Here is a 23,551-nt window from a genome sequence, read left to right as displayed (position 1 = left end):
GAACAGGCCTGAGGTCCCCTCCACAGCCTAAGATAGACTGGGAGGGCCTTAGCTAATGACAGAACACCTTTATTCCTTGGAGAGCCAATGAGAGGACCAATCTTCATTTGGTTTTTGTTCCTTAAAAAAGAAACTATAAAATGGCCCACTCCTGGTTTTGTAGATTTACAATGAAGAACATATACGTTCAAGTCTCATATACCAAGTCTGAAAATTTAGGATCAAGTTCTATATTAAAAGCAGTTAAGTGAATGGGATAAGCTGAGAAGGGGAGAATGGAGAGAGAAGAGAAAAAAGCACATAGAGGGAAGTGGGATAGTCAGGGAGGCACAAAGTTGCTGGCCTAACAGGCTCAAAAACTGGTTGTTTAATGAGAGAAAAAATGACAAAATAGGGAATTGGGGAGACGGGAGGCAAAGAAACAGAGACAAGCACATCTTGTCACACAGAAGTAAATGCTTGAAGGAGAAGACAACAGATGGGAGCTGGGACAAGTCAAAGTTCACTTGTCCTATTCTTTTGTTCTATGGCTGTGGTTCTCAACCCTGTCACACACTGGAATCACCTGGGAACTTTAAAAATACTGACATGGGGACCCTAACCCAGAGATTCTGATTTCACTGATCTGGGGTGTTGGCCTGGGCATCAAAAAATTTTTAAGGCTCTCCAAGTGATTCTAACATGTAGCAAAGTTAATAACCATTGATCTGTGCGCTTTAAAGTGCTATCACCTGACTTCCACATCCCCATAGCACGCAGTAGGTCATGGCAGAACTATTCTGATCTGACACAACATCTAGAAAAGGCTGTACAAGTTATAAAAATTATGAAAATTTTCAAAGACAAATTATCATAATTATGAAAAATTTTCAAAGACATCAGAGAGCTGTAGAAACAATAGAGACTAGGTCTGCAGTTATCAAAATGTGATCCAGGGATCCTCAAGTGACCCCAAGACCCTTTCAGACCAACTATGAGGTCAAATTATTTTCATAATAACACTAAGACATTATTTACTTTTTTCACTCCCTTTCTCTCACAACTGAAATGTGGCGTTCTCCAGAGGCTACATGATGAGTGATACCACAACAGATTGAATATAGACACTAATATAAGTATCCAGCAGTCTATTAAGTCAGACATTAAAAATATTTGCAAAATTGTAAAAGAAAATCACTCTTCTGGGGCCGGCCCGGTGGTGTAGTGGTTAAGTTCGCACACTCTGCTTCAGTGGCCCAGGGTTCGCAGGTTCGGATCCCCGGCATGGACTTATGCATTGCTCATCAAGCTATGCTGTGGCAGCATCCCACGTGCAAAATAGAGGAAGACTGGCATGCATGTTAGCTCAGGGACAATCTTCCTCAAGCAAAAAGAGGAAGATTGACAACAGATGTTAGCCCAGGGCCAATCTTCCTCACCAAAAAAATAAATAAATAAAAACACACACTTTTCTCATTAAATTTTTTTTATTTTAGAAAATGTAGTCATTTTTTATAAAAATACATTATATGTGTTAACATGTAAGGGATTTAATATACTATTTTAAATAAATTAATAAATATTTCTAAATTTTTCTCAGTTTTAATTTCTAATAGGGTAAATAGCAACATATTGCCCCCATAAAAATGTTCTTTGAGGTCCTAAATAATTTTTAATAGTAAAAGGCTCTTTTTTATTTTTCCCCCAAAACCCCAGTAGATAGTTGTATGTCATAGTTGCACATCCTTCTAGTTGCTGTATGTGGGACGCGGCCTCAGCATGGCTGGAGAAGTGGCGCATCGGTGCGCACCCGGGATCCGAACCCAGGCTGCCAGCAGCGGAGTGCGTGCACTTAACCGCTAAGCCACAGGGCCGGCCGATTAGTAAAAGGTTCTTGAGACCAAAAAGTTTGAGAACCACTGGACTAGATGAACTAAAAATCCAGAGAGGGAAAAGCCTTTCTAAGGTGAGTTGACCATTGTCATCCATTTTCTTCCCTGGAGGTGTTTGATGATTCTAGGTGATAGCTGAGAATTGAGCCCGGCCCAGGGACTCCACCGGGGCACAGAGAAACCAGCCTAGCTTTTGTTGGTAGTATGAGTACTGGTATAACAAATTGGAAATTGAGGGGTCCCTAACACACATCTAGTTTTCTTTTTGGGCATTTACTGAGTCCTGTGGCTGTCCAGGAAAATAGGTAGCTTGGCCAAACAGTGGAATAAAACCTCCCATAATTTCATAATGCTTAGGACACAAAATATTGCAAGAAGGAGGGGATCTGCCTCAAATACACAGCGAGTCTTCCCTCAAGACATCTTCAATGTTTTGAAGGAGGAGGAGGAGGCCAAAGAGCTAAAATCAAAACCTCCAAGTGGCAGAAGTGAGTCTCTCATAGTCTTTCAGGGCTGAGAAGAAGAAAGCCACCAGCTCACGATAAAAAGTCATGAAGGGACATGCCTGAGGAACTGGGACAAATGAGCGCTAGACCAAGTCTGACTAAAACTACAACCCAGTTCCAATACAGCTCAGTCTCTGATTGGCTTGAGGTGATCAGGTCCTCACCCTACATACCTAACAGAAAAAGGGGGAACTCTATAGCTGATGGAAGATAAAATTATCTAGAGCTTCTATTATTTTTTATATACACTGTCCAGCATTTAATAAAAATAAATTACATGAGAAGAGGCAGGAAAATATAACCAATAATCAAGAGGAGAAATAAGCAGTCCCACAAATGATCCAGATGTTAGAGTTACCAGACAAGGACTGTAAAATAACTATGATTGATGGTGCTGGCCCTGCAGCGTAGTGGTTAAGTGCGCGTGCTCCGGTGCTGGCGGCCTGGGTTTGGATCCCGGGCGCGCACCGACGCACCGCTTGTCCGGCCATGCTGTGGCGGCGTCCCATATAAAGTGGAGGAAGATGGGCACAGATGTTAGGTCAGAGCCAGTCTTCCTCAGCAAAAAGAGGAGGATTGGCGTGGATGTTAGCTCAGGGCTGATCTTCCTCACAAAATAAATAAATAAATAAATAAATAAATAAATAAATAAATAAATAAATAAATAAGTATGATTGAAATGTTAAAGAAAATACAGGAAAAGTTGGACACAATAGAAGAAAACATGGAAGTTTTCAACAGGGAACTAGAATCTATAAAAGAGTAAAATGGGCATTCTAGAACTGAAAAATATATTATCTGAGAGTAGGATTCCACGGGACGGGTTAAACAGCACAATGTCCACAGCAGAATATAGGATTAGGGAACTCAAAGACAGATCCATAGAAAATAACCAAACCAAAGCACAGAGAGAAAAAAAGGAAAGAACCAAGCATAAGAGACATGTAGGATACAATTAAAAGGTCTCATAAACATTGGATTCCCAGAAGGAGAAGAGAGAATAAAGCAGAAGCGATATGTGACACTAAAGAGAAAGAGTATTTTGCAGTTGTTAGGTAAAATGCTCTATATGTGTCAATGAAGTCAAACTGATTAATCATTTTTAAATTTTTTATATCCTTACTGATATTTTTGGCTGCTTATTATTGAGAGAGGTGTTACAATCTCTAACTCTGATTATAAATTTGTCTACTATCTTTTTAGTTTTTTCAACTTTTGCATTATACATTTTTAACTATATTATTAGGTATATCCAAATTAAGGATTGTTAGATATTACTGTTGAATTCACAAACTTATCATTATGAAATGTCCATTTTTGTCTCTAATAATACTTCTTTCTCTAAGTCTACTTTGTCTGATATTAATATAGCTACCCCTGCTTTATTTTGCTTAGTGTTTGTATCATATATTTTTTCTTATCCTTTTACTTTTAACCTTTTTGTATCATTATACTTAAAGTGTGTCTCTTATAAACATCATACAGTTGGGTTTATTTTTTTATCCAGTCTGACACTCTTTGCCTTTCAACTGTATAGTTTAGTCTGTTCACATAAACCAAGTCACAACACATTTGAAAGGAATGAAACCATACAGCATATGTTCTCTGAACACAGCGAAAACAAACTAGAAATCAATGAGAAAGATAACTGGAAAAGTTCCCAAGTGTTTGAAAATTAAACAACACACTTCTAAATAACCATGGGTCAAAAAAAGAAATTGCAATAGAAATTAGAAAATCTTTTGAACTAAATGACAATGAAAATATGAAATACCAAAACTTAGTAAATGTAGCTAAAGCAGTGCTGAAATGGAAATTTATAGCTCTAAATGCATATATTAGAAAGAATTAGGGGCCGGCCCCCTGGCATAGCGGTTAAGTGCGCTGCGCTCTACTGCTGGCGGCCCGGGGTTCGGATGCCAGGCGCGCACCGATGCACAGCTGGTCAGGCCGTGCTGTGGCGGCATCCCATAAAAAGTAGAGGAAGATGGGCACAGATGTTAGCCCAGGGCCAGTCTTCCTCATCAAAAAAGAGGAGGATTGGGATGGATGTTAGCTCAGGGCTGATCTTCCCCACAAAAAAAGCAAAGAATTAAAAGTTTAAAATCAGTAACCTAACCTTCCACCTCAAGAAGCTAGAAAAATAAGAACAAGTTAAAATTAAAAAAAAAAAAAAAGTGCAAGACTTCTACATTGAAAGCTACAAAACATTGCTGAGAGAAATTTAAAAGACCTAAATAGGTGACAGGATAAACAATGCTCATGGATTGGAAGAATTATTTGGTTAAAATGTCAGTTATCTCCCACATTTATCTATAGATTCAATACAAAAACAATAAAAATCCCAGCAGGGTTTTTTTTTGGGGGGGGGGGTGAGGAGATGAGGGGCGGCGGGCAGCAGAATGACAAGTTAATGTAAACGCAAAGAACCTAGAATAGTCAAGGCCATCTTGAAGAAGAATAAAGTTGGAGAACTTAACACTACCAGATATCAAGCTTATCATAAGACAATGTGCTGTAAGGATAGACAAATAGACTACAGAATAGAATAGAGTATCTACCTGGGAAAAAAAGAACCTTGACCTTCTACTTCAAATCATACACAAAAATTAATTTGAAATAAACCATACCCCTAAATGCGAAAAGTAAAACAATAAAGCTTCTAGAAGCAAATTTAGGAAAACACCTTGGGAGTAGGGGAAGATTTCTTAAACAGGACACAAAAAGCACCAACCATTTTTTTAAAAAAAGAAAAAAGATTGATTAAATTGGACTTTATTAAAATCAAGAACTCGGCTGGCCCAGTGGCTTAGCAGTTAAGTGTGCGCGCTCCGCTACCGGTGGACCGGGTTCAGATCCCGGGTGTGCACCTGCGCACTGCTTCTCCAGCCATGCTGAGGCCACGTCCCACATACAGCAACTAGAAGGATGTGCAACTATGACATACAACTATCTAGTGGGGCTTTGGGGAAAAAAAATAAATAAATAAAGTAAGTAAATAAATAAATAAAATCAAGAACTCTGTTCATTAAAAGACAATAAAACCGAAAACTATAAAACATTGCTGAAAGAAATTGAAGAAGACACAAAGAAATGGAAAGATATTCCGTGTTCTTGGATTGGAAGAATTAACATAGTTAAGATGTCCATACTTCCTAAAGCCATCTATAGATTCAATGCAATCCCTATCAAAGTTCCAACAACATTTTTCACAGAAATAGAACAAAGAATCCTAAAATTTATATGGAACAACAAAAGACCCCAAATAGCTAAAGGAATCCTGAGAAAAAAGAACAAAGCTGGAGGTATCACACTCCCTGATTTCAAAATATACTACAAAGCTGTAGTAACCAAAACAGCATGGTACTGGCACAAAAACAGACACACAGATCAATGGAATAGAATCGAAAGCCCAGAAATAAACCCACACATCTATGGACAGCTAATCTTTGACAAAGGAGCCAAGAACATACAATGGGGAAAAGAAAGTCTCTTCAACAAATGGTGTTGGGAAAACTGGATAGCCATATGCAAAAAAATGAAAGTAGACCCTTACCTTACACCATACACAAAAATTAACTCCAAATGGATTAAAGACTTGAGTGTAAGACCTGAAACTGTGAAACTTCTAGAAGAAAACATAGGCAGTACGCTCTTCGACATCAGTCTTAGCAACATCTTCTCAAACACCACGTCTGACCGGGCAAGAGAAACAATAGAAAAAATAAACAAATGGGACTACATCAAACTAAAAAGCTTCTGCACAGCAAAGGAAACCATCGACAAAACGAAAAGACAACCTAACAATTGGGAGAAGATATTTGCAAACCATACTTCTGATAAGGGCTTAATCTCCAAAATATATAAAGAACTCATGCATCTTACCAACAAAAAAACTACCAACCCAATTAAAAAATGGGCAAAGGACCTGAACAGACATTTCTCCAAAGAAGATACACAGATGGCCAACAGACACATGAAAAGATGTTCAAAATCATTAACTATCAGGGAAATGCAAATCAAAACTACAATGAGATATCACCTCACGCCCGTCAGAATGGCTATAATTAACAACACAGGAAACAACATGTGTTGGAGAGGATGTAGAGAGAAGGGAACTCTCATACACTGCTGGTGGGAGTGCAAACTGGTGCAGCCACTATGGAAAACAGTATGGAGATTCCTCAAAAAATCAAGGATAGAACTACCATATCATCCAGCCATCCCACTGCTGGGTATTTATCCAAAGAACTTGAAAACACCAATTTGTAAAGGTACATGCACCCATGTGTTCATTGCAGCGTTATTCACAATAGCCAAGACTTGGAAGCAACCTAAGTGCCCATCAAGGGACGAATGGATAAAGAAGCTGTGGTATATATACACAATGGAATACTACTCAGCCATAAGAAACGATGAAATCCAGCCATTTGTGACAATGTGGATGGACATTGAGGGTATAATGCAAAGTGAAATAAGTCAGAGGGAGAAGGTCAAATACCGCATGATTTCCTTCATTAAGTAGTAGATAATAACAACAATAAACAAACACATAGGGACAGAGATTGGATTGGTGGTTACCGGAGGGGAAGGGGGGAGGGAGGAGGGTGAAAGGGATAATTCGGTACATGTGTGTGGTGATGGGTTGTAATTAGTATTTTGGTGGTGAACATGATGTAATCTATGCAGAAATAGAAGTACAATGATGTACACCTGAAATTTTTACAATGTTATAAACCAATGTTACTGCAATAAACAAAAAATTAAAAAAAAAAAAAAAAAAAAGAGAGCAAAAAAGCAAGCCACAGGCTGGGAGAAAATATTTGCATGATAGATAGATAGATAGATAGATAGATAGATAGATAGATAGATAGATAAAAATACTTATATCTAGAATATATAAAGAATTCTCACAAATCAATTAAGAAAAAGACAGATACTCCAATTTTAAAAATGAGAAGAGATTCCCAAATAAAAACATCAGTAAATTTATGAAAAGATGTTCAATATTATTAGTCATTAGGAAAATGAAAATTAAAATCACAATGAAATACAACTATATCCCTACCAGAATATGTAAAATTAAAATGCCTAAAAATACCAAGATTGTAGCTCAACTAGAACTCTCACACATTGCTGGTGGTGGTAGAGATTGGTACAACCATTGTGGAAAACTGTTTGGCAATTTCTAAGAAAGCTAAATATATAAATGCCCTATTATATATCCAACAGAAATAAGTGCTTATGCCCACCAAGAGACATGTGCAAGAAGGTTCATAGCAATGTTATTTATAAAACACAAAAAAACTGCAAACAAACTCAAATGTCTATCAACAGGAGAATGGATATATAATTTATAGTATACAATGGATTATTACTCAGCAATGGAAATAAACCAACTCTCACTACATGCAATAACATGGATGACTCTCACAGATATAATGTTGAGTGAAAGAAATCAAACAAAAAAAGAATATATACTGTTTAATGCCACATATGTGAAGTTCAAAATCAGGTGAAACTAATCTGGTTTAGAGATTATGACTGTAGTCACCTTCTGGATGGAATATTGACAGGGGGCAGGGGGAGGCAAAAGTGAGCCTTCTGGGGTGCTTAAAAGGTTCTGCATCTTGATCTGGATGGCGGTTACACAGGTACCTACATGTGTAAAAGCTTGCCAGCTGTATACTTATGATTTGTACACTTCATGTAAATACCTCAGTAAAAAAGAAACAAATTATCATCTGTTATCCACTGTTCCTTGAAAATCACAGTGACCATTTTTTGCAATTTTTCCACTACTCTTATTGGTAAGAGTCTAGTAACTCTTGGAGATATTCTTTGAGCCATATTTCAAAGTCCTTACACATGACACTTTACAGCCAGACCTTTGGCCCCTGCCCTTTAACCCACCCCTGCTTCTGGGTGTCAAGCAATTTGCAGACTCTCCTACCTGCTCCAACTCTTCCTCAGCATATTTTTGGCGGCTCCGCTCATTCTCAGTACCCTCCCGCAGCTCCTTCAGCCGCTGGGCTTCCTGCTTGGCAAGGTTGATCTCATCACGCAGCTTCTTCTCCAGATGTACCTTCTCCACCTCCACCGTGCGGTGCTCCTCCTGGGCCTTGTGCAGCCTGGGGGGCAATGCAGGGAGCTGGAGGGGGCCAGGCAAGGGAGTGCCAGCCAACACGCCATGAGTCATAGAATCAAAGAGGAAAATGAGGGCTCCAGCTCTCAGCACATATTCTCCCTACTCTGCTGACTATCTGGTTCTGAGTTAGCTCAGGGCCAGCAGAAACCACAGTCGTTACTGTAATTCTTACATTGGTCATCATTTTGCTGCCACTAATCAAGGATGTGAAGCTAGGTTCCTGGGTATCCGAATCCTTCCTCTAAGGTGTCTCACATACTAAAATCATAACTACTACTTTACAAGGTATTTCACATTTGTCCTCTCTGCAGATAATGATACATTGTATCAATATCAGCCTAGGACAGGTATGGATATGAAGGCTTAGAGAGGGGAAGTTACAGCAGGTAGAACTGAGACTAGAATTCCAATCTGTATGACTTCACATGCTGCAGTTATTCCCCTTATACCAGGGTATTTGGAAGGTTTGATAAATGTTGACTACCCTGCAAGCTAGACCAAAGATCCACAGAAAGCCCGATGGCTGAGATATGACTGGGGTATTGGTAGTGGGGAGATTTAAGGAAGATGAGAAAGAAACAATTGAGTTGTAACTCTTGGACTCCTGTTCCCAGAAGCACAGAAAAATGAAATTCATGCCAAACGGACTGGGCAGGGGTTGGGAGAGCCCCCTGCTGCTGCCAGGCCTGAATCTCCTTCCTAAGTATCTTCCACGGTAGGTAAGATCTCAAGGGCATCAGTTATGATGAAAATAGACCCTTGTACCCACCCACATATTCCCTCCGTTCACTGAAGAAACCTTCCATCTATCCAACCAAGCCTCCTTCCTTCCTCCCTTCTTTCCTCCACATATCTATCTATGTTAATCCATTCATTCATTCATTCATCCATTCATTCACCAAGTACTCTCAGGTGTCTACTAAATACCAAGCCCTGTGCTGAGTCCTAGAGATATGGAGATGAATGAGAAAACTGTCCCTGCCACTGAGGAGCTCGTGGTCTAGTCCAACATAAACAAGTAAACAGATAACTGCACACAGTGTGATAAATTCTACAATAAAGAGATATACAAGGTGTTGGATGAGACCAAAGGATGGAGCGATCAGCTCTGCCTGAAAGGAGTCAGGGAAGGTGAGGCCTGGGCTAGACCCAGAGGAAACAGTAAGAGTTTGCTAATCTCTCTGGAAGAGGGAAAGGACTTAGGCACTGTCAGGTCTCTCTACTTTAATAGGAACCACCAAGTCACCAGGGGACCAGGAAGGGAAAAGGATGATGAAGAAGACAAGCAATATAGGGCTTAGATTTGAGGTACAGAAGAGAAAGGTTAGGCTACAGACAAGAAGGGCCCACAGAGAAGAGCACTGACCACTGAGTTAATTAAGTAGATGAAACAGAAGAGGCATAAACAGAATTCAACCTCTGAAAAATCCCAAATCCAGATCTGTCACTGGCTGCAGCCTTAAAAGATGTGGTGGGACAAGCAGGGAAGGAAGAGGAAAAAATGTCTAGGCTGCAAGCTCCCTGCTGACAAACTGTAGTCTTCTGCCCGCTTTGTCCCTGGAAAGGGAGTTGAACCTCCTCAAGATACACGCCAGGTGGCACTACATGCATAGCTAAAAAAAAATCAGAGGCGCCATTTCCTGCCCCCATCTCCTTCCCTTGCTGATTACCCTCCTTTATAGTATTCTTCCACAACAGAACTGCCTGAAATTATACCATTAGGGATTCAATTCTTCACTGAAATATTATCCTCTCTGAAAGCAACCTGTTCAGTAAAGCCTGATATGTCTGTCTTCTCTGTATAATAGGGAGCTCCTTTAAAGTAGAATCAAAACCGACCCACTTTTATAGTCCTAACAGGATCTAGTAGAGATGAAGATCAATAACTATTGTTGGGTGCAGAATTGAGCAAATAAATGTACAATCAAGCCCTACCCCACTCCATCTCCTCCACATAAGACTGAGCATCTTGAAGGCAGCAATCAATTAGCATCACAAGTAAGAAAATTAGGCAGCCTGACTGCAAGCCCTGGCTCTAAGCAGCTGTGTGACTATGGACAAGTCTGTTCCCTGTACCAGGCCTGTTCATTTTTAAACGGGAATCAAAATTCCTGCCTGCCTCAAAGAATTATCTTGAAACCCAATGAAATCCTAACTGGAATGTGCATGTAGCATTATGTTTGTTCACCCAGAACATGAGGAACTCTGTAAAAAAGCTCTGTGGTGGCTGGCAGCGCAGGCCTGCTGGGGTAAGAAGGGACAAGGGGGCATGTAGGCTCTGGACACTGTCAGAGGAGGATACGTGTGGGCACATGCATGAGCCTGTCTCCGTGTGTGTGCGTGCATTTGTTTCTCTAAGTGGTCATGTAGCTCTGCAGGCCTTGGGGAACAGGGATAGCTGGGAGCTTAGTTTTATCCCCAAACTTGGAATGTCTCCTGCCTAGATTCTTTGCCTTTGGAATGAAAACAGTACATGTTTTTCAAACAAATGAAGAATGGGGACTGCACAGATAGCAGCATTTAGCCCCCAGTTGGCAAAGGGCCCAGGAACAAGGGGCCCAGCAAAGTAGCCAGGCATCAGCTCAGAGATAAAACTCCTCTTGCCCCCTAGAAGCCCAGCCCATGGAAATGAATCTGATAGGACTGCCTTTACTGAGGCAGCACCCTGTGGGTTTTAAAAATTCCTAGCTCACTGCTTACTGATATGTGACCCTAAGCAAAGGCTCTCTGAGCCTTCATTTCTTCTACTCTAAAACAGGGATAATAATAGCACCTACCTAACAGGGTTGTGGTGATTAAAAACAATACTGCATTTAAGTACTTAATACCTAGCTCATAAGAAATGCTTTCCCCATCCCTCCAAAGAAAATAGTATCTATCATTAAAACATAACAGAAAAAAGCCAGACATCATATGCTTTTAAGTGGAGTCCTGCAAAGACTTCCCAACTGGAGTCCCTAGGCTGTCAGAATAATTTTCTAAAAGAGTCCTGAAGTAGGACTCTCCTCTTCTCAAAAACAAAACAAAGCAAAAAACCAAATACCTGCATTGACTTTACTGCCTTCTGCATCCTACTAAGCTTCTCCATGTGAGTCTTAAGGTACCAGGAATTTGGCACCACTCTACAGTCAACCTTAACTACCAGGACCTCCCTACTCATTTTTCAAGGCCACCTCCTCAGAGTCCACATCCACTCATCTCCTACTTCTGTGCCCTTCTAGTCCTTAGAGTTCTCATCCCATAAGCTGGCACTGAGGTGCTGCACTAAGTGTGTGCTTACTGCTCCTTCCTATGTTTGAGCTGTGCTGCCCCAGGAGCAGTGAATTCCCAGCACAGAGCTGGTTCCTAGATGTCAGAAAGTACTCAGATCAACTGACTGACTGACTGGCACCTTCTTTTCACAGCTAGATCTTCTACAATAATTTTTAAGCCATGTTTTATTTAAACAGAATCCCAGACTATCAGAGCTAGAAGGCCTTTAGCTCAATCCCTTCATATTACTGATAAGGAAATAAGTCCTAGAAGGGAAAGGGATTTACCCAAAGTCATATAATAAGTGAGTACTTATGAGATTTAGATTCCATACAAGAAAGAACTAGAGGTATTAACAAGACAGATTTGTGAGATTTCTTTGGGGAACAGTGAAGAACAGCTAATTATGTCTGTTTCTAAGGGAAGGGAAGAGAGGCAGGATGACCCCTAACAAGCCATCCAACCAGGGAAGCTCAAGATAAGCTACACTTATCTCCCTTTGAAGCTCAGGAGAAAAGATAGAAATAAGCTTCTGCCCTGGGGAGGAATACTTGCCCGTACAACTGGAATAGCAGAAACCTAGGTTCCCAGTGCAGTTTTGGAAGGACGACAGCCTGGGTAGCCATGTCAGCATGGACTCAAGAGGCCACTTGGCCCACACCCTAGGTGGAAACAGGAGGCTCCCAAGAGCTGGCAGCACCAGGGCTGTGGGGAAGGAGCAGGACCTTACCTTTCCTGAAGGTCATGCAGACTCTGCTCAGCTCGGTGTAACCCCTCCAGATCCTTCATCATCTTCTTCATGTGCTCCTTGGAGTAACGGTTCTGGATATAGGCAAACCAGCAGCCGCCCACACCAATAACGATAGACACCACCAGCATGAAGTCCTTGAGGTGATTATGGCGGGTCACTGCCAGAGAGGAAGGGCATGGTGACTCAGGTTGCCCACTGCACACTTAGCCTTGCAGACTCCACTGCATCCCCTCCTCCACAAAGCCTTCCCACTCAGAGGAATTAGTTTCTCTTCTTAAACACACACTTGCCACATACTATTATAGTAAGCTCTGTGCCTATTTCTCTGCTAAGTCAAGGCCTAGTCTGGAAAGGGTGAGAGGCCTTAGAGCAATAAAGGGAGCTTATTAAATCATACTTCCATAATATGCAGAAGAGAACTAAGGCCTTCTCAATACATCCCAGCCATCTCTGGGCTGCGAGGAGCCCATGGGCCCAGATGCAGTGGCTTCCGTCTTCTAGGTTAAGCCACGCTAGGGGGCTAGAGTAGGTGGAAGAGGATGGCTGGAAAGGGGATAAAGGTGTGTCACTAGAGCTTCAGGTGTGTCAGTGGGACTGAGGTTACTGCAGGAACTGGGTCTCCTGGACTACTAGGCTATTCTAGGTACAAGGTACAAAGCCCAGATCAGGTAAAGGTCTGCAAGTCTCATCTATGGAGAGCATTTCTAGTTTGTGGCTCAATCCAGAGACCAGGTAGATCAGGAGGAGCATCAAGAGATTGGTATATATGAGACATTACACATGCTAGGAATAGAGGGGCAGATCCACCTCCAGAAAATGCCTGGCAGCAATCTGGTGAAGTGTCGTGGCCCCAGCCACCAGCTGGGGTTCAAAGCAATGCTCAGTCTCCAGAACAAAATTGAAAAGCTAAACAAGGAACAACACCAGAAGATAAGAGCAAAAGCCATGTCCTAAAAACTGAGTCAATCAGAAGGAGGCCACTCCTGGAGCCTGACATTATTCCTAGTATACCAGATCTGGGCGCTGGGCCACAGCACCGGACACCTGAGTGAGGAGAAGAGGGTCGCCACTGTAGCCCCCGCCTGGGTTTACTCAACTTGGGCTCTCAAAGGAGCCCCCAATGTGAGAGTAGTCAGGGAAGGAAGAAAAGAGGGAATGACCTGTGCACAAAATGTTACCCTCAGCTTGGGGAGGGGGAGGCAAGGCTGACAGGATCCCAGTGCCTGATAGGGACAAGGGGCTGATGGGAATCCAAAAGGACCAAGGGGGAGCCACCAAGTTGAGGCAGGGTCTAGACAGCAGGAAAAGACACAAGAAACTGAGGTCCAGTTTGACAAGAAGGGTTATATTCACAGCTCCTCATCGAAAGGTTGAGCAGCAGGACATGGGGATGGTGTGGGATCAAAGACAGATTAGCACATTCTATTTCCATCCAAGGGAGAGGAGTTACTAGGTCTGGGGTGGTAGCCATGTCCTTTACACGTTTATGCCAGACTCTCACAGAGAAAACTGAGGGTCCTCTATCAGCTATCCTCTAGTCTCTAGGCAGGCCTACACTCCCAGCCACACTCAAGTACTCACTCTCCTGTCCTTCAGATCCCAAGAAGAGATATCTCTGTAGCACAGTGAGCTGCCTTTCTTTCTGGAACACATCTGCCTCTGGCATAGCCTCTACCAGAGGCTGGGGTACTCTTTGTCTCTCCTGTTTGTTAAAGACTTTTTTTTTTTTTTTTTGGTGAAGAAGAGTGGCCCTAAGCTAACAGCTGTTACCAATCCTCCTCTTTTTGCTTGAGGAAGATTGTCCCTGAGCTAATATCTGTGCCAATCTTCCTCTATTTTGTACGTAGGTCACCGCCACAGCATGGCTTGATGAGTGGTGCAGGTCCGTGCCCAGGATCCGAACCTGCAAACCCCGGGCTGCCGAAGCGGAGCACGCGAACCCAACCACTACACCACTGGGCTAGCCCCTGTTAAAGATTTTTAATCTCAGCTTCCCAGAGTTTCTCTACTCCAACATCGCCTTTACAGTCCTAGCAAAAGTCAAACAAGACTCTTGTTCAAACGAGACTCCATGCAACCAGCACCCCCTCCCTTATCTCTAACACTTCAAAGTTCTTAAGAGGGGCATGCAGATTGGGCATCTACCTGTTCTATTCAGTCCCTTAGTCTACCTTGTCCAGATAGATTTGGAACAAGACTCTACTATTTTCTCCAACTTTATATTTTCATCCAAGTCATGAATAAAAATACTGAGTGACCAGGGCCAAGAATAGGATCTAACAGTTACCCTTTCCTCTAAGGCAATACTGTTCCACCTATCAGTACCCTCTGGATCTCTTCAACCAGTTCTGATTCCACTTAAATATGCAAGCATCCACCCGTACATCCCCCTGCCTTGTCAAATGCATAGCTGAAGCTCAGATATACTGCCTGTCACATCCCATGAGCTACCAAGCTTGGTGGGAAGAAAATGAGTCTAATCTGGCTGATTTGCTCTGTGGCCCCTAGTGATCATCACTTGTCTGTATGCCAGTTCCCAGCACAGCACCGGCCAGCACACAGAAGGCACTCAATAAATATTTGTGAGATTGAATCTTTACTGATAAGCCTCAAGTATGATAAGCCTCAAGTATGATATCTCCCTCAATTCACATAAGAAAGGAAGAGAAATAGAGAAAATGTACAATGTATCAGGCATTTATATTCATTATCTCTAATTCTCACAACTAACCTATAAGGCAGGGTATTAGTATTCCCATTCTATGGACCAGAAAACTGAGGTTCCCTAGGGACACTGACCTGCTAGAGTTCATGAACAGTGACAGAGCTGAGATTCAAATCCAGATGTACCTGACTGCATGGTCTTTCTGCTACACCCCACTTTCTTACTACAACTTTCATACTCACGCAGCAGGTATTGTTTCTGCTCTGTTAAATGCAAACATCTCTCACCATGGAGATGCCTATGTCTCCTGATCTAGCCTGAGTGCAACTCTAAGAGTTCTGAGGCCTAAATCTTCCCCCCAGATAACGTCCAGGGAGCTGACTGTGGCACTGCCATCAGGACAGTAAAGACCCAAAGGTCAAATGGCCAAGCCTTTAAGGTTAAACATAAGGCCTCATGTAAAGAAATTCTTGTGCTATCAAAGGAAATATCCTGCACTGAGTATTAGGAAGTTTGGGTCCTACGCCCCAATTCATTATAAAATTCTCTTCCCCCATCTGGATCTCAGCATCCTCAGCTGTAAAATGTGTTATCACAGAATTACTGAAGAGATCAAAAGTATAGTTGTAAATGAAAGTATTCTGAGGTGTTTTGGAAATATTCAGATGGACATATCCAGTAGGTAATGAAGCATGTGGATGCTGAGTTTGAAGAAGAGGTAGAAGCTGGAGAAGTAGATGTGAGAATTGTCAGGTCCCTTCAGCGGAGCTCTGGGCTGAACCCCACAGTCCTAAGGGAATCTGTGATGGTTAATTTTATGTATTAACTTGAATGGGCAAAGGGATGCCCAGATAGCTGGTAAAACATTATTTCTGGGTGTGTCTGTGACGTTGCCTTCATAAGGCATTAGTATTTGAATTGGTAGACTGAGTAAAGAAAATGATCTTCATTAACGCAAGTGGACATCATCCAATCATCCTCAGGCCACTGAGGGCCTGAATAGAACCAAAAGGTGGAGGAAGGGAGGATTTGCTCTCTAAACTTAAGCTGAGGCATCCATCTTCTCCTGCCCCCTTACATCAGTGCTCCTTGTTCTGGAGTCTTCAAACTTAGACCAGGACTTAACACCATTGGCCCTCTGATTCTCTGGCCTTTGGACTCAGAATGAATTACACCACCAGCTTTCCTGGTTCTCCAGCTTGCAGATGGCATATCGTGGGACTTCCTGGCCTCCATCATCATGTGAGCCAATTCCTATAATAAATCTCCTCATATATATCTATATACATATCCTATTGGTTCTGTTTCTCTGGAGAACCCTGAATAATACAGGTTCTATAAACCATAGTATCAGAAAAAGAAGGAAAATAGGGAAATGAAGACTCCACTCTCCCTTACCAATGATGTACTTCTTCCCATCATAAGCCCATTCCCACTATTTTTTTTTGAACATGTTGTTATTTTATTGATTTGTACCAAACAATCTATGAAAAAAAGTCACCTTACCCAGTCAAAGCAGCTTCTACCTGAAGACCTTCCACCCCAAGAGCATCCTCACCCCAAATAAATACCCAATGGAAACAAAAGACAAGTCACGTTACGCAAACTGAGCTTCTAAACAAATCTCTTATCCTCACCCACTCTCATCATTGCCTCCCCTAACCACCCATTCTCCAAATTCTGAGACTGGGAAATACCTTTCTAGGAAGCCAGTAAAGTGAAGATGGGCTACATCCCCTTACTGCCCCTACTGGGGAGGTGGCTGGAGAACTTTGCATTTATTTTTGGTTTTGGTTTTTCCTATCTACCTTTATACCTGGATAGGAGAGGAAGAGAAGAAAGGAGAGTTGGTAAAAGAAAGATGCCAAGTTTCTAAGAGAAGCTGTGCCGGCACTGGGGAGCACACTGCCCCTCCTTCCCCCCTGCTCACATGCGCCCAGGGGACGCATTGCACTGCCTCCACGGCCGAGGCAGGCACCCTTCTTCAGGGGATGATCAGATATGTGCCAGCTCCAGGGGTTATGGGGCCACATCTGGCCAGGGGTGCCCTCTATTCCCATTCTTTAATTCCTACCACCTTCCAGGCCCACTACAGTCCAGAGATCCTTCCATTCCTTCTCCTCTGAACTAGGATTCCCTGGTCAACCCACTCTTTGGAAAGGTAAACATGGGTTATCTCTTGCTATATCTCAGGGACTGCCTAGTATGTTTCTCGGCTTTCATGTCAGTCACCACCTTCCAATAGTCAAGGAATTCCTGAGGGCCAGGGCACAAGACTTATTCATCTCTGTAGCCTCATATTTAGCATAGAGCCTGACAAGAGCAGGTACTCAGCAAAGGTGGAAAGGAGAAAAAAAGAGAAGAAGGAAGGGAGGTTTTAGCAGGAAAGGGGGGTACAATATAAAGTGCATGTGGAAGGCAAATACCAGCTCCTGGGGACAAGAAGAGTATGGCCAGTTGTCCTACACAGCCCCTACACAAGCTCAGCTCTTAGAATCCACCTCACACTCAGTGAACATGGCCAGGGCAGAGAGACCATGGAGGTTTCAAGAGAGCAGATGTGGCTGGCTAGGTGAGTAGAGCTAACCCAGAGAAGCTGGCTAGGACCTGGGGAACCAGAGGGTGGCAGAATTCCCAGCCTGAGTACTGCACATAGATTTTAGCAAAACGAGGTCAATGCAATCAAGCCGGAGGCAAGGGAGGAGGGGATAAACAAAAGAGATGCTGACATGTTAACAGAGTCAGGGGTAATGGTGAGAATTTCCACAGTACCAGCTAGCATTGAGCAAGTGAGCCTCCAATCATTATCACTTTCTGGAATCCCCTCTCCCAGTCTATTCTCTCCACCCTCTCTACTGCCCACAATACCCTGCCCCTGGCAGATACAGATATTCATCCCTTACTGCCGAAATATGCGCTAGGAATTCTTTTGTTATTTACACTGCCTTCTGTGCTGAGGTGTCTGTTTAACCTGGAAGAGCTATTCCTGGGCCCTCCTCCCTTCTGGTTATAGCCCCAAAAGTGCTTTAGCTGCCTCACCTATCCACAGACACAGTTCTCCCCACAACCAAGCTGGGCCAGATTCTTCTCCCATCTCTCCTCAGTCCTGTAGCTCTGGAGAGGCCCAGCCTCCTTCTGTATAACTTCTAGCATACATCTTCTGGCACCCACTCCTCGCTGGGCCTTATGCTAAGTGCTGATGACAGATAAACAAAGCTACCCTCAAGGAGTTCCCAGTTTAAAGGGTAACAGACAGGAAAACAGACTGTTATAAAGAAAGCAGGTACAAAGGGCTGTGTGTTTCCAGAGAAAAGTTAGAGGGAAGGGTTGAGCATGCCTAGGAAGAGGCTAGAAAGTCATCCTGGAGAAGGCTTGAGGCATGAGCTGGAACATAAAAGAAAGGAGACAGGGTAAGGATAGAGCTGACAGAGACCATAGCGAGCTTTGCCAGAGAGGCAGCCACTCCTGCTTCCCAAGGACTTCTCCCTATTATCTGAGCCACTGAAGAAATAAGACAAGGAGTAGTCTTGTCTTTTCCTCTCCAAAACTCCCCCGACCCCCAACAATTATTCTGCAGGCCTCTCACTGCACTCTTCTCAATATTCCTGCTGAAAGCACAAAGGGCACACCAGCCCTAGCCCAGGACTAACTACAGTAGGCATACACTCAAATAGAAGCCACCTTTATTTAGGGGAAATTGGGGCATAGAGAACCTTAGGAGTGTGCCCAAGGTCACAAAGCTACTGAGGGACAGAGCCAGTTTGCTTGATTTCAACGCTGGAACTCTTTACATTATATCTTGTTTCCTCTAACAGAAGTAGAGGGTGGGATAACATAGTAGAAAAGAGTACTGAAATAGAAGTTAAAGACCTGGGTTTGAGTCTCGGCTCTGCCACTTAAAAGCTGAATGACCTCTAAAAACTCACCTCATCTCTCTGAGCCTTAATTTCTCTGAGAAATTATCTGCAGAGGAGAAAAAGCCCCCTCAATGAACGATCTGCTGCTGTAGTGAGACATCAGCTTAGACCTCAGATTGAACGCTGCCTTCAGCCCTTTGTCTCTCCGAGCACACCTAACACCTGACTACTGGCACTGTGAGGAGAGCCCCTGATGGGCCTGCAAGCTTAGCGCCAACTCTGCAGTGGAAAAGACTGTAAAGGGCCATGTGCTACTCTGTGGTCACATGGGGAGGCCTGAGATGTCTTCTACTGTCAGAAAACAGACCCTGAGGTGGCCCTGTGCTGAGCCAGTCTGATCCCTTTTTCCCTTTCCCAAGCTCTGTGGCTGCTGTGGGCAGTTGGATCCTGCTCACTCAGCAGACCCTCCTGGCTACTGCACAATAAATCTTTTTTTTTTTTTAATGACTCTTTTTTTGTGTGTGAGGAAGATCAGCCCTGAGCTAACATCCATGCCAATCCCCCTCTTTGCTGAGGAAGACCGGCCCTGAGCTAACATCTATTGCCAATCCTCCTCCTTTTTTTCCCTTTTTCTCCCCAAAGCCCCAGTAGATAGTTGTATGTCATAGTTGCACATCCTTCTAGTGGCTGTATATGGGACGCCGCCTCAGCACGGCCTCACAAGCGGTGCGTCAGTGCGCGGCCGGGATCCGAACCCAGGCCGCCAGTAGCGGAGCGCGCGCACTTAACCGCTAAGCCGCGGGGCCGGCCCCCACAATAAACCTTTGATTTGAGATTTCTCAAGCCTCAGACCGATGGCAGGATTTTCAATAAGGCTGGGCAAGGCAGCCACGGCTGGCAGCTGTAACTGGCCCAGGTTCTCTGGGATGTTTATCTGCTACATGCCTTATGATGAGGCCTGAGAACTACAGCTTAAGAACTCAATCTAGGTGCGGAACACAGGTCAGAGCCAGCACAGGCCATCACTCTAAGTCCTGCATGGATGTTGGACAGGGAACAGCACTAAATGAGAGATTTTAGTCCATGCTCAGATGGGAAAACAGAGCCTAGAGGGACACAGATTAAGAGATTCTTTGCAGGCACCCACCAGGCACGGCCCCACCCTTGCAGAAGTCTCCTGGCAAAGAGCTTACTGGTATTTTCCTCAGATTCCAGCTGGCAATTTTCAAAGTTTTTCTTTAACAAGCATCAGTAGGAAAGTATAAAAACAATATCTGTCATCAGGACAGCTGCTGGATTCCAAAATTTTAGCTCCCAGGAATACACCCAGCTCTATCTGAGTCCTTGAATGAGAAAGCCAGTAAGAGCCTTAATGATCAAAGCCCATTCTACAGATAAGGAAACCTAAACCTAGGCAGGAGAACTGAATTCCAAAGGTCACTTCATAACGCAAAGGCCAAACACAGAATTCCTAAAAGTACAGGACACAGACAGTAGTAGGAAGGAACAGACCTCCTGTCTTTTACACAGGACGCCTATCAACCAAAGGGGTTTCTCTCAAATATCATGGAATGTTGTGGCTGAAAGGAATCATAAGGATCCTTTAGCTCAACTGTTTCATAATACAAATCCTGAAACACACCCTGAGAAAAGTGACCTATACAAGGTCACATAGTGAGTGGCAATTCTGAAAAAAGCATGTGCTTTCCTAAACTTTGTGAGAAGTAGTCTAAATGGAAATCCAGGAGTTACAAAAAATCAAGCTGTATATGATGATGACGATAATGATGATGATTGAGATATAATTCACATACCCTAAAATTCATTCTTTATAATGCACAATTCAGTGGTTTTAGCATATTCACAAAGTTGTACAGCCATCAGCACAATTAATTTTAGAACATTATCATTACCCCAAAAAGAAATCCCATATCCATTAGTAGTCATTTCCCATTTCCCACTCCCTCCAGCCCCTGCCAACTGCCAATCTGCATTCTGTCTCTATGGATTATCTATACTGGATATTTCATATAAATGGAATCATATAGTATGTGACCATTTATGTCTGGTTTCTTTCTACTTAGCATAATGTTTTCCAGGTTTATCCATGTTGCAGCATGTATCAAAACTTCATTCCTCTTTATGGCTGAATAATATCCCATTATATTTATATACCACAACTTATTTATCCATTCATCCGTTCATGGACATTTGGGTTTTTTCCACCTTTTGGCTATTGTGAATAGTGCTGCCAAGAATATGCATACAAGTACTTGTTTGAGTACCTGTTTTCAATTTTTTGGGTATATTCCTAGGCGTGGAATTCCTGGGTCATATGGTAACTCTATATTTAACTTTTCAAGGAACGACTAGACTTTTCTGCAGTAGCTGAACCATTTTACATTATCACTAGAAATGTACAAGGGTTCTAATTTCTCTATACTCTTGCCAACACCAGTTATTTTCCTTTGTTTGTTTTTATTGTAGCTATCCTAGTGGGTGTGAAGTGTCTTCTTAGCTCTAGTACCTCTGTCCTGCCTATCTCATAAACAGAGTTTTCTGCTGACCTCTGACCTCCCTTAAGTTAGGTCACATGCATCCTATAGGCTATATGAAATAAGCCTAGGAGAAAATATCCCTGTCCTGGTATCAGTCTAACCTGCCTCACCAGGGCCCCTCTTGCTGGCTCTGACCTCCTGGACCCAGTACCATGCAGCCAGGATTCTGGTTCCCATGCTTTCCAGCCCTAGTTGATTTTTCCAGATAGAATCCCTGCCTATTTTAACCTGCAGTTTCTCATGCACCCTTTCAGATATGGTAAATCCTATTTTGATACAGAACACATAACAGTCTGGTAATATATCTCAGAAGACTAAGGAAGACTTTCAGGCTGCTGAAGGCCTCCCCTTCCTGGAGGAGAGCCTTTGCAAAAGTAGCCTAGCTTTTACTGCTGGGTTTGATTCTTCTAGTGTAAATGTTCTTGCTGGTGTATACAAAGAGAGGGATGTAAGTTGTTATAATTTTATTTATTTATTTATTTTTCCCCCCAAAGCCCCAGTAGATAGTTGTATGTCATAGCTGCACATCCTTCTAGTTGCATGTGGGACGCGGCCTCAGCATGGCCAGAGAAGCGGTGCGTCGGTGCGCGCCCGGCATCCGAACCCGGGCCGCCAGCAGTGGAGCGCGCGTGCACTTAACCGCTAAGCCACGGGTCCCGCCCAAGGATGTAAGTTGTTAATGAGGAGAATTTAATAAGGCCACCTCCCATCTTTCAAGACTTATCTCAAGAATTATCTTCTCCATAAAGCTTCTTGAACTCCAATTGAAAACTCTTCCCTACTCTGTGCTCCCAACTAAACTCTGGAAAGATTTACATGATAGCTATAATACTGTATTTGTTGGCCATTTACTCTATTTGTTGACATGCCTATCTCCATTTAGATGGAACTTCTTGAGAGCATGGACCCTGTCATTTATACTGGTACACAGTAGGTGCTCAATAAATATTAGTGACTGAATGAAAGGCCACTGCTCAGTACAGAGGGTGAGCCTCACACAAAAAGTAGAGCCATTCATTGTGTCATTTATTCAAAACTTATAAATGAATGGTAAGAAAAGTATGTCCTAGCACTAAACAAAAAACAAGGCAGCAAAGAAGGTGGAAACAGTCTTCTCCCATGTTGCTCTGTTTCACACTTTCAGAAGGTATAGACCTTCTGGAAAAGACAAAACTATGGAGACAGTAAAAAAGATCAGTGATTGCCAGGGGTTGGAGGAGAAGGAGGGATAAATAGGTGGAGCACAGAGGATCTTTAGGGCAGTGAAATATTCTGTATGGTACTATAATGGTGGTGTACACATCTCATTATACATTTGTCCAAATCTGTAGACTGCACACCACCAAGAGTGACCCCTAATGTAAACTATAGATGGGTGATAATGATGTGTCAATGTAGGTTCATCGATTGTAACAAATGTGACACCCTGGTGGGGGATGTCGATAATAGAGGAGGCTGTGCATGTATGTCAGCAGGGAGTAGATGGGAAATCTCTGTACCTTCCACTCAATTTTGACGTGAACATAAAACTACTCTAAAATATAAAGTCTATTAAAAATTTTAAAAGCAAAAAAAGGTATAGACCCGCTTGTATTGAGACATCAGCTTGGGCACTTGTCAAGCCCAACGCACAGATGAGGAAATGTTATACTGCCTCTGACTCTGCCTGCCAGCTGCTTCTCTGGACAGGCTCCTGGCTCTACAGCATTCTGCTGCTGGCATCCTCGACTGATGCCAACAGCTCCCAAAGGGCAGAGAGTGGACACTAAGAGCCTATTTGGTCAAAGCTAATTTTCTAAGAAATCTTACTACTTTTGTTCCCCCTGAGTTCACTTAGAAGAAGAAAAAGGATGTCAGGTTGGCTGTTTCCACCCTGCAGATCTTCAGAAGCTGAAGCTCAACTAACCCTTGGCTGAGAGACCACCCTTCCTTAGGCCTGAGTA

General features: G+C 42.9%; 1 protein-coding gene across 4 annotated transcripts in view; it reads right to left on the bottom strand.

Moving 5' to 3' along the window:
- The window catches only part of STIM1 (stromal interaction molecule 1), a 176,297-nt gene that overhangs the window by 11,786 nt on the left and 140,960 nt on the right, over positions 1-23,551 (bottom strand). For all 4 annotated transcript variants that reach the window (XM_058545744.1, XM_058545745.1, XM_058545746.1 and 1 more), the window contains 2 exons: positions 12,508-12,685; positions 8,331-8,508 (listed from right to left, as the gene is read on the bottom strand). In XM_058545744.1, the coding sequence (XP_058401727.1) occupies positions 8,331-8,508; positions 12,508-12,685 (356 nt within the window). The remainder of the gene's footprint in view (positions 1-8,330; positions 8,509-12,507; positions 12,686-23,551) is intronic.

The sequence above is a fragment of the Diceros bicornis genome, chromosome 7 (assembly GCF_020826845.1).
Source record: "Diceros bicornis minor isolate mBicDic1 chromosome 7, mDicBic1.mat.cur, whole genome shotgun sequence".
NCBI classification, from domain to species: Eukaryota; Metazoa; Chordata; class Mammalia; order Perissodactyla; family Rhinocerotidae; genus Diceros; species Diceros bicornis.
The sequence above is the reverse complement of the archived record's forward strand: the minus strand, read 5'-3'. Positions and strand labels throughout refer to the sequence as shown.